Source organism: Oikopleura dioica, chromosome XSR (genome assembly GCF_907165135.1).
Source record: "Oikopleura dioica chromosome XSR, OKI2018_I68_1.0, whole genome shotgun sequence".
NCBI lineage: Eukaryota > Metazoa > Chordata > Appendicularia > Copelata > Oikopleuridae > Oikopleura > Oikopleura dioica.
Window position 1 is genome coordinate 5,944,745 of NC_137294.1, and position 10,727 is coordinate 5,955,471.

Below are 10,727 nucleotides of genomic sequence, written 5' to 3' on the forward strand. Positions count from 1 at the left end.
TCTTAACGCGGTATTTGTGTTCTGGGAGCGGCCCTGGTGATTGACCTCGGATTCAGCTCTAGAACGTGTTCAAAAAAAGAGAAAATGAAACTATACTTAGCGCTGTGTGCGCTTTCAGACACTATTCTAGCTCAAAGTTGTCCTGGAGGCTACTTTTGTATAGGAGGAACTGCACAGGCTTGTTCGAAAGGTTTTTATAGAGGACCAAATGATCAGCAGAATAAATGTCTATTGTGTCCCCCTGGAACTTATTGCCCTAACACAGCCACTGTTTATCCGCTTACGTGAAGGGATGATAAAAACACTCTCTGTAAGATGAGTTTGACGAGCTTTGAATCCCACTAAAGTGTCCTGGAGGCTATTACTGCTTCGAGCAAACAATAATTCCGCTTCCCTGTTCAAAGGTTTGATTATCACTTGATCCAGCTACAAACAAGTGTTTAGGGAAATTATTGTCCGGAAGGATTTTGGAGGGAATTTCCTTGTATCCCTGGAACATATGCAGATCAGGAAATCATGGCATCGTGCAAGAGCTGCCCTAGAGGAAGCTTTTGCCCCCTCGAAGGTTTGTTTTAAAAGCAAACTAACTTGTCAATTAAAGTTTATCAAAGGACAAGTTAATCCAGTTCAATGTCAAGCTGGATTTGTGAGCGAGCAAGGGTCAACTTCTTGTTCCAAATGTCCGGACGGTCATAAATGCGCAAATGGAATTGATTCAGGAGTTTGCCCGGCTGGGGGATTCTGTGATCAGAACGGAAGATATACTTCTTGTCCAGGAAATAGTTTAAATCGTGCTATATCTAGTTCTATTTCATCAAACTTTCAAACTCTTCAGCGGGAACATACAATCCGAACACGTCTGCAAGTTCTTCTTCTTACTGTATTATTTGTCAAAAAGGGTAAGCATTGTATTAGCCATATATCATGAAAAAGGCAGAGAGTAAGCAGAGAATTGAGACGAAAACAACAGTTCCCAAAAGCCACTGAAACTCTGGTTCTAAAATCTCGAAATTTTTATAGTTAGAAACTCTTGAACCAGTGCCCAAAGCCAGAATTGAAAGAGTCCTTTCATCGGCAAATCGTACATCAAGTTTTCGCTTTCCACGTTTTCAACATATCGGACCTGTTCTTCGAATGTTTCGTTGAATTCGAACCTTGAAAATGTTGATTTACGCAACGAAAAAACAAACTATAGGGCTAATGCTGGTGTTTCTGGTTGATTGACGACCGCTAAGTCTCAACGATAGCCCTCTTCACCTTTGAATCACGTCGCTGAGTGCACCTGTAATGAGTTGTACTCTTTGATATTCTGATTAAATTTGGTTAAACATGAGTATCTCTCTCTTTTTTGTAACCCTTAGCGGAAAGCTGTAAAACTAAGATCATCATAGTAATGCTTTTTAGATGGGTTGATATCTTCAAAATTCGTATGTTCCTCTTAGTTATCAACCCCCACTGGACAGGACAGCGCTTCCCATTTTTTTCTTCTTTCTCTTATTGATTCTACTTGAAAATAATAATGAAACTGCTTTCGATATAAAATATTGCGAGTGATGGCACTTTTTCGGGATTTAAATCTGAGCAGGGGCAGTTAACAGTTCGTAGAAACTGTTCCGGGGCCTCATAAAGCATTTCCTCAATTGCCCTTTTCTAGTTTCGCTAATTTCAGAACTTACTGCCGAGCTGGCTCAATTTCACCTACTTCATGTCGAGAAGGATCTTATCAGCCGAAACTCGGTCAATCGCGATCGTATGCTTGCAAAAACTGTCCAGCTGGCAGTTATTGCCCAAGAAGTGGTTTGGCAAGTGCAATTCCCTGTCCTGATGGTTTTGTATGTCCAAGCGGAACAGTAGATCTGGGCCAAGCAAAAAGACAATGCCCAAGAGGATACTTCTGCAGAGGAGGGAGAAAAAAGTCGAAATGTCCGAAAGGCTCTTATCAGGAACCAGTTTGATAAATTTTCGAGCGAATAAAATACAGATTTTCAAAACTTAATGAAAGGATGAGCAAGCACAAAGTTCCTGTAAAAACTGCCCAGTCGGGCGTTTTTGTCCGAAAGCATCCGTTGACCCTGTTAGTTGCCCAAAAGGAACGTTTTCGAATTCGTTGAACTTAACGTCGATTCATGACTGTCAATGGTGCCCAAAAGGAAAGTACTGTCTCGGACGAGGCTTGAACAAGCCAACTGGGAACTGCCAGCAAGGCTTTTTTTGTCCTGGGAAGAGTTTTTTACCGTCTAGTAGACTCTGTCCAGGTAACAAGTTAACTTGAGTTTTGGGTTTTTAAATTTTTCTAGCTGGTCATTACTGTCCGACAGGAACAAAACTACCTATACAGTGTCCGCGAGGAACCTACAACAGGAAAACAGGTGAAAAAAGTATCTCCTCCTGTCTGAAATGCGCTGACGATTTATACTGCAACGAGCGTGCTCGTGTCCGGCCAACTTACAGGCAGGAGCTTTTAGATTTCAACTAATTATTGCCTCTTTCTGCGGAAATATTTTCGTGAGATTTCAAAAAGTCCTGAAAAGTATATGGTCGACGTTCAGAAGAGCAGCAAATTATCCCTTTCCCGAAACATATCCCTGGCCGAATTAGATTTTCACATTTTATTTTTATCGAAGACAGGAAATAAATTCAAAATACAAAATGTCTGTCTTCTTTGAGACTCTTTAGTTCACCGGAGGCAGTAGTAGTTGTGTCTTGAGAATGGCGCTACTCTAGCTCTAGGAAGCCGAATAAAAGGAGATTCCGGAATGAGGCAGAAAAGGTAAACTAGTTTTACATAGATGGTATTGATTCGTTTGTAAAATTGGAGAATCTTTTGTCCCCCATTTCACTGTCGACATGTAAAGAGATTGAAAGAGATTAACTTGATATAATTAGTGTTGTAGATTTAGGTTAAGGCTGCGTCTAAGCACTCCAATAAGTGAAGTCCTGGCACTTCCTTAACCTACTGCTACAGCATTCTAATCGACAAAAAAAGAAGATAAATTATCTTCGATAATTTTAAAAACGCGGATTTCACCGTAGGTTTCGCGAAGAGCGACTCCGCAATAACTCTTAGATTCGCTCTTTGAGAAGCTTATTTTGATTCCCGCCTGTTCGGCATTTGTGAATTATAGAATTTATTACAGTCAGTATCTATACCAATAGATTTATCTGTTTGCATATAGATCTAGACCATCCCAGAAGTCGCAAGTTTCAGTTTTGAATCCACTTTCGCTGCGCGTAACCAATCGTTCATTGTTAGGGGTGAGCTCGTTGTATCCAAAGTGCATATACGTATTTCCGTCATTGAAGCTCTTCCATTCTGGCAGATCTGGGTCAGAATCGTAAATATCCTAAAACTTGCGTTAGTCTGTTTCTTTCTACTCAACATTTTACTTGGATTATTTTCGGGTACCAAGCACCGCTTTGATCGTTAGGGTCGCCGTTTCGAACAAAATTTCCCCAATATCGATGCATGTATCTTTCCATGAGTTTGTATTCTTTGAATGGCATTGTTCCAAATGGGTTTCCATCCGAATCGCACTGCATGAATTCACTATTTTCCGCATTGATCTAATATAATTATTTGTCGTCAAAGCATGTTCCCACAAGAAAGGACTTACATAAGTACAGTTCAGGCTTTCTTCAGCTTCGAATGTATATTGCAAGTCGGCAGCATGGCAGGAGACGATGTGGCACCTTTTAATGTCAGATCAAACATGAAGTATGGTGAAATGATGTACCTATCATAGGTTCTGAAACCACCATGTGGAAAATGGGCAAAGTCAATAGGCATTCCAGCACGGAAGTGATATGCGTACAGATTTTTGGCATTGTGTTCTTTATAAAACTTGCGCAGTGGGCATGTGAAAACCCAGTCGGTTGCCGGCTCTTCAATGACATCACGATCATCATGTTTTGGGCCTTTTTGCAGACAGGGCTACACATACTCTTAGTGAAAATGTATTCGATATTGATTTACCGCGTCAGAGATGCCGTTGCAAACTCCTTCAATGAGAGATAGAGCAGGTGCGCCAGCAACACCCTCGCAAATGCCAAGAGCCCCACAGAGACTATCGATGCATTCCTTTGGATTAAAATCTGATGTTGTATTTCCCCATTTAGGATCATTCGGATCATAACCTGGTGTGTTACAGATTACGTCGTATCGATCCATAATCTTGTCAAATTTTTCTTGGTCATGAACAATAGCTCGAACTCCAGCAGTTGCCTCGGCACCGCTGATAGGACTTCCCCAAACAGATCTTACGTATATTTCCGTTTCGTGCTCCACGGACCCAGCCATGATATTGATGTTCTTGTTGTATTTTCCCTCGACGAGATCCCAAAAGGGCTGTCTGTGCATGATACTATTGTCAACCATGGGCAAAAACTTCATAGCAAGAGTAAAAAGTCGATCGGGATTGACTAACTGTGGCATTTGGCGACGAACTCGCATCACAGCATCCTTATCTAGTGCACGAAGACATGCATTTCTATCTTCAGGTGATGTTATCTGATCATTGATGCAGCCAGCAGTGTCGGCGAATTGCCAAGCTTGCTTTTGTCCTTCCCAATTTTCTTTCATCGGGATCGCGAGGGGATTCGAATGTGATACAACACTATTTATCATGTCACTTGAGTGAAGCAAGTGCAAGAGTGTGCTGACCCCGCCTGCTGATTGTCCAAAAATCATGATTTTTTCCGGGTCTCCTCCGAACGCATCAATGTGTTCCCTGACCCACCGAATCGACTCTTGCTGATCCAAGAATCCCCAATTAGCATTAGTAGTCTCACCCTCTTCTGTCTTCTCCAACGCCATGAAGCCAAAAGGACCAAGTCTGTAGTTGACGGTAACGACGACCATGTCCATCATTGGCGCCACAAATCTTGCATCGTAAAGTGGATTTCCTCCTGCTCCACCTGCAAAGGCTCCACCGTGGAACCAAATGGCCACAGGTATTTTACGCCCCTTTTCGAAAGATTCTTTTGAGACGAAAATGTTCAAGAAGAGACAGTCTTCTTTACTGATGGGAGCGTAGCTGCTATCACCTGTTAAAAGTTCAAAAATAGTTTAACGGAAAAATGAAAATGAATTACACCAATAAACTTAGAAAAATTTTTGAACCCAACCTTGTGCACAAAACGGTGCGTAATACCTAGCATTGTGATATCCCCATGTCTTAATGGGGCGCGGGCTTTTCCATCTGTACTCACCCTCTGGCGGTAATGCGTATGGAATGCCTTTAAATACTATACTATAGTGCTCATTGTTCACAAGTCGTGCTGGATCGCCAAGACCAGGATCGTCGTCACCCTCTTCGAACCAGGTGTAACCACGAATGTAGCCCCCTTTTGTTAAAATGTCGACAGAGTTCTTCGTTGGCGGAGGAGTCGTTGGAGTTGGAGTCGTTGTTGTTGTTGGAGTAGTCGTTGTAGTTTGAGTCGTCGTTGAAATTGGCGACGTGGTTGTTGTGGTCTCATCTTTATCGCATGATTCTCTTGTCAAGCCGAATCCGAGACCAAAACCAAGGCCAGCTATCGTTGTTCCAATGCATAGACCAATGATAAGGTTCTTCCACTAAAACAATTATTATCTCTGCTTTTTTCGTACTTTTGTACTTTTTTCCAGAATGATCCCATTTTAGCTCGTCGAGAACTTCTGCTCTTGGCGGACTGACAAAGTCTTTTTGGAACTGCATGTTCTTCCAGTGCCACGCCCTGATTTTTGAACTTTTCATAGAAGGTTATTGCATGAAGATAAATCTCAACCGGACATCGATTCTGCAAATGCTAAGAGATTTTAGGAATGTGTACTCGGTAATGTTTATTGACAGTAAAGTAAAAGAATTTACAGTGTTTCTGGCTGTGGCGTCAAAGAGTGTATTCAGTCATGAGACTGTGTGTTCGCTCGTGTTCCTCCCATGGAAGATTGTCGCAAGTGTCAGGTTTGTTGGAGATGCCATCAACGTAGCCAAGTTGGCCAACGACTTGCATGATCCTATAAATGAGCATAAATTTAAGACAACCATTTTAAGCATTGTGAAAGTTCAAAGCTACCTGTACTGCTCGGAATTAGTCAAAATCAAGGAAGAAGGTTCCCTCATTGATTCCAAATACTTAGAGACACCCTTTGAAAGATATCGTTGATGAACTCTATCGGCTTCCAATACGGCCAAGCAGTGTTGTAGTGCCCAACAGCCCCAGTTTGAAACACCGCTGTAATTACAATTTAAAACATGTCTTTTATAAGAATTCATCACCATGAAAGAAGCCACATGGTGGAAGCGGAAGCAGCAATCATGTCTCCATTGTGAATTGAGCCGATAACTTCGTCATGCACTTTGCCCATGCCAAGCTCGTTTCCTCCGTCGCCGATAGCGATCGTAGGGATATTGAGGTCCAGCGCGCGGTACCAGAGATCTAAAATACAGCTAGTTTAACAATAAAATGTTTAACAATAAATAATCAGGCAATATCTACTGCACTGGCATTACCTTCAACTCTATCAATAGAGGCAGTCGGCATGGTTTCTCCGCTCATTTTGTGGCACTTGCCATCGTCCCCTGCTCCAGCACGTTCGCAGGCGACGAAACAATCAAACTCCCCTTGTTCGAGCAGCTTCATTGTAGTGTACAAACTCTCGTCCTTTGGAACAAGAATCTCCGGCAGTGGTCTTCGGATCAGGTCCTGCTCCGCCAGTTCATCGAGCAGAATAGTGAACTTGCCTACTTGCTGCTCATCCAAAAGGAATGTGACCTTTTTACCGAGACGAAGAAGAGTTACACACAATGCTGTTTTTGCGGTTTTAAGACATAGACAATTATTAATTTAGATAAGAACTTGTGAGAGTCTGACTTAAAAACCAATTTCCTGCTACGCCAATAGGCCCATCATTTTCATACGGGAACTTGCCTGGGTTGCATGGGAAACCCGTCGTGATAAGGACAGATTTTGCATGAGAAAGTGCGAGCGAGGCTCCTTGCAGGTCCCCGGGTTGAATTAAATGTTGGATGCCACGAAGTCCAGGATCTCGGCACATGGCCGCTTCGACCATTTCCATCTTCTCGCTAGACTCGGCGGTCAGAAGTGAATAGTGTCCTTCCATCGGGTTGTATTCCACGACGTTGAGCTCCACATTTTCTCGGGCAGAGAGACCCTGAACATTATTTTATCGTATGCTTCGCTTATTTCGGTTTTACCTCATCGATAACAAGCATACTGCCCGGGGCGTGAGTAGCGGCCAACGGAAGTTTTGCAAAGTTTAACGCGCTTCCTGCTGAGACGCCGCAAGCCCAAAAACATGGAACGTCGCCATCTTTCGCGAAAACAGAATCTCCATAGTCTGGTTCCTCAATATTAGAAATGCCAATTGCTTTTGGCGAGCCTATCCAAATCGGGGCGCCATGGGACTCTGGAATGGGCGAGGTGCAAGAGGCAGCAAGGGCGAGTTTTTCTTTTGGAATGTATCGCATGGAAACAACCATTGGACCTCCGAATGGACCGCAGGGAGTCATTTCTACATTTGTCCGGTACATGGAAACATTACGCTTTTGTTCGACGTTACGCACTAGAAATTCTTTGAAAAAAAGATCGATCGGGTTTCATTTTACCTGGGACGCCATTTCGCTGGAGGGCATATTCAAATCCAAATGAACAGCCGAGAAAAAATGGTCGTAGATTTTCATATCTCGCGGGAGGGAGCAGGTACTTTTGGACGGCGCCACGGGAACCATCCGTATACACTTCATAGCCTGGAACATCTGTTCTTGCGTCACAAAAATCCGAAGTAAGGGGCTCTGCGTTGAAATCGCCCTTTTCTTTCGACTTGTGGAGAAGAGGAAGAGGCCCGGGATTGTTTTCGCAGAACTCGACGAAATCATTGAAATGCTCGTCCGGGATGAAAGCCAAATTGGCCTGCTGATAGCCAGGGCAGAGGCCAGAAGTTGGTTTGAATTTGAACTGACCGCATCGAACTGCTTGCCGCAGATCTAATATTTTTATAAGATAACATTTTCATGGGGGTCTATTAAAAAATCGCATAACTAAAATTGATACCTGACGGAGTCTCGAATGACATTCCAGGTCCTGCCTCTGGTTTGAGCCCTACGTCATCGTTTTCTGCTTGCTCTTCGTCCACCCGTTTGAATTTCTCGTCTTTGTTTACTTTTCTTACCTTGATCGTCATGTCCTCCATATCAACGTACTGCTCTGAGAAGCGGCTTTTCCTCGAAAAATTCGATGAAATTTTCAGCTCTCGAGTTCCCAAACGCGGGAAACGCCTCATAAAGCTCAACATCAAACAAGCTTGATGGGAGGGGCTCTCTGAAAAACAAAACTCGGAATCCACAAAACAATCCGCTAAATTTCAAAAAGAAAAAAAAGCATCGCAAATAGTGAAAATAGCCGTTCCTTCATCGTCGGCCAAGCGGATTTCTTGTTGGCTGTTTTGGAACTCGCTCTGGTCGGAAACGTAGAGGTCTGTGGTTGGCTTACAAAACAATTCTAGCGAGAGAGAATTGTCGAAAAATTTTAGTTCAGAAAATATACTTTTTTATCAAAATATCATCTGTGTATTAATTGAAAATCACGGTATATATAATACGGTATTGATTGACTCCAAATTTGATAAAGTGATCATCAATGAATGATGTGAATCTAAGCCTTTCTTTTTCGGTACTTTCTCTCTCCTTCAAGGTCTGTGCGATTTGCGCCTTGAGTTCCTCCACAGTCGGCGCGTTCTCATCCTCAATTTCTTCGATAAAAACCATTTTTCTTTGCCTGGTGTTTTTCGGGTGTTCAAAAAAGTTTGAAATTTTCCCGCTTTTCTAGGATGGGACGGTAGGAGTTAACACCCATGCCGCAGCTGATAAAAATTGCATAATGGCCAATCAAGCGTCACTGGGACAGTCAGTACTCACACAGCGGGAAGTGTACAGTCCCTTGCGCCGACAAGCTTTCCAGTGAGTCATTCCGGGCGCTGCCATTCCTATCGCTTCGATGGAGATTTTTCTTTAGGACGATAAAAATATATTTCTTGAGAAATTACAAAATAGCGTGTTTTGACCCTTCTTGTTTCAAGCTTTTCGAGTACTATCAGTGCTCAACTATGCTTCATAATATACCAATAGAAAGCTTAGAGCCTCTTCTAGGGGGATTTGAATTCAAAAAGAGAAATAACGGACCCGAAAAATTATTTTGATACAACTTAGGTACTTAACTTTGACGGTGATTAAAGGGTACTTCCGGCTTCATTTGTTAGTTACACAATTTATTTTCTTCTGTTTTCTATTCAAATCCCCCAACAAGAAGCTACAAGCTTTCTTTTGATATATTATGAAGCATAGTTGAGCACTGATAGTACTCGAAAAGCTTGAAACAAGAAGGGTCAAAACACGCTATTTTGTAATTTCTCAGAAAATATATTTTTATCGTCCTTAGACCGGGGTTCTCGGCTGAGGCAGGCTGATTGGACGAGCTCGGTTTGAGTTTTTCGAGAAGTCGAAAAAACATCGCTAATTTTTAGTCAGTCGCAGACATCACAAATTTTGGAATTTGAAGATGAATGTCAAGATGATCAGCGAGAAATACTGTTCTACTGAGGACTCGAAAAGATACTCTTGTAAGAACAAGAGCGACAAAGAGAGAGAGGGCAGAGCCTGTCAAATGTTTGATGAAGGTGTCTTTATAAAATAAATTTTCGATATTTAGGTTCACGGAAACTATGTACGGCAAAGAAAGGGAGCCGATCTGTTTTGTGTGCGCTTCAATATTCGACAAGAAACTGCTTGAAAGGGGACGCCACTCATTCGTACCTCCTGTAAAATTCAAATGCGCTGGTCGTGATTGCGAAAAGGAACTTACCTTCCGCCAGCTCGTCGACGGACAGTGCTGCCCTGAGACTGCGTTTGTTTTGTCTTTAGGTACCCAGTCTATGAATTCCTCTCTAATATCCTCTCAAAGAAAGCTCTGCACACGTGAACACCTTATTCCAATGCTTGAAGAATCAAGCCGACAAGTGCAAAAAAGATGTTCATCGGGCGCGATCCACCTTTGGTCGCACAAAAAAAGTCCTGGAAGAAGCAATACAGGCTCATGAAAAGTCCACACAAAAATTCGAGAAGGCTGAAGCAGCGTTCAAGACAAAGCAGCAACAAGAAAAAGAATTATTTTCACTCATTTCCAATAGAAACAGAGGTATTTTAAGTCTTAAATTCAGAATAAGAAGTGGAAATTAGTCTAACATGCCATTTTTCAGCGATCAAACTGAGTGCAGCGTCCGAGAACGAGCAAAAGCCCGGATGCCAAGTCTGCATGGAAAACTACAACAACGACGAACGATTTGAATGTGCTCTTCCGTGTGGCCATCGATCTTGCATGAAGTGCTTGACACATTTGTCAATCACTTGCCGATCACTATGCCCTACTTGCCAACAGCCATTCTCAAAGGATCAGATCATCAAGCTCTACTGAATACAACATCACTTGTCACAAATCACTGTCACTGCGACTTCCCAAGAAAAAATCAATAAAAGCGTAATCATTACCTCTTTCAACTCTTTTGGCACATTGATATATTCTGCATTCATAGGGCTTCCGTATAAAAAAACAAAATTTTAACTGGGCTGACCGAATTGTTTGAAACTCGGGGAGGGAATGTATTTTTCAGTGGAGAAAAATTTTCATCATAAAAAAAAAATTTTTATCCACGCACGTGATTGTTAAAATGAGAAAAC

General features: G+C 42.3%; 3 protein-coding genes and 1 long non-coding RNA gene across 4 annotated transcripts; 2 read left to right on the top strand and 2 right to left on the bottom strand.

Annotated features, from left to right (window-relative positions):
• Window positions 1-93: 93 nt before the first annotated feature.
• LOC145708717 (uncharacterized) lies at window positions 94-808 on the top strand. Its single transcript, XR_014134857.1, has 3 exons — window positions 94-404; window positions 445-565; window positions 612-808. It is a non-coding gene; the product is annotated as an uncharacterized LOC145708717 (long non-coding RNA).
• Window positions 809-3,029: 2,221 nt separating this feature from the next.
• On the bottom strand, window positions 3,030-5,662 carry LOC145710610 (cAMP-regulated D2 protein-like). The gene is made up of 7 exons (XM_081788397.1): window positions 5,614-5,662; window positions 5,125-5,572; window positions 3,974-5,043; window positions 3,735-3,931; window positions 3,615-3,690; window positions 3,388-3,564; window positions 3,030-3,344 (listed from the first exon to the last, which is right to left on the bottom strand). The coding sequence occupies exons 1-7, from the start codon at window positions 5,632-5,634 to the stop codon at window positions 3,159-3,161; spliced, it is 2,175 nt and encodes a 724-aa protein (XP_081644523.1). The 5' UTR covers window positions 5,635-5,662; the 3' UTR covers window positions 3,030-3,158.
• Window positions 5,663-5,803: 141 nt separating this feature from the next.
• On the bottom strand, window positions 5,804-8,326 carry LOC145710613 (D-glutamate cyclase, mitochondrial-like). Its single transcript, XM_081788401.1, is given in 8 exon segments — window positions 5,804-5,992; window positions 6,052-6,210; window positions 6,255-6,414; window positions 6,489-6,828; window positions 6,830-7,150; window positions 7,194-7,561; window positions 7,605-7,982; window positions 8,050-8,326. Coding segments are annotated over 8 exon segments (1,992 nt in total). The 5' UTR covers window positions 8,189-8,326; the 3' UTR covers window positions 5,804-5,865.
• Window positions 8,327-9,450: 1,124 nt separating this feature from the next.
• LOC145710612 (uncharacterized) lies at window positions 9,451-10,524 on the top strand. The gene is made up of 4 exons (XM_081788400.1): window positions 9,451-9,659; window positions 9,703-9,914; window positions 9,955-10,188; window positions 10,250-10,524. The coding sequence occupies exons 1-4, from the start codon at window positions 9,553-9,555 to the stop codon at window positions 10,462-10,464; spliced, it is 768 nt and encodes a 255-aa protein (XP_081644526.1). The 5' UTR covers window positions 9,451-9,552; the 3' UTR covers window positions 10,465-10,524.
• Window positions 10,525-10,727: the final 203 nt, after the last annotated feature.

Excerpts from the sequence above, each read along its gene's own strand:
- LOC145710610 (XM_081788397.1), bottom strand. The coding sequence starts at position 5,634 with ATGGGATCATTCTGGAAAAAA. Across the intron at positions 3,565-3,614 it reads AAAGCCTGAACTGTACTTAT|ATCAATGCGGAAAATAGTGA; the intron begins GTAAGTCCTTTC and ends TAATTATATTAG. Across the intron at positions 3,345-3,387 it reads GGTACCCGAAAATAATCCAA|GATATTTACGATTCTGACCC; the intron begins GTAAAATGTTGA and ends CGCAAGTTTTAG.
- LOC145710612 (XM_081788400.1), top strand. The coding sequence starts at position 9,553 with ATGAATGTCAAGATGATCAGCGAGAAATACTGTTCTACTGAGGACTCG. Across the intron at positions 9,660-9,702 it reads GAGGGCAGAGCCTGTCAAAT|GTTCACGGAAACTATGTACG; the intron begins GTTTGATGAAGG and ends TTCGATATTTAG. Across the intron at positions 9,915-9,954 it reads TGCGTTTGTTTTGTCTTTAG|AAAGCTCTGCACACGTGAAC; the intron begins GTACCCAGTCTA and ends ATCCTCTCAAAG.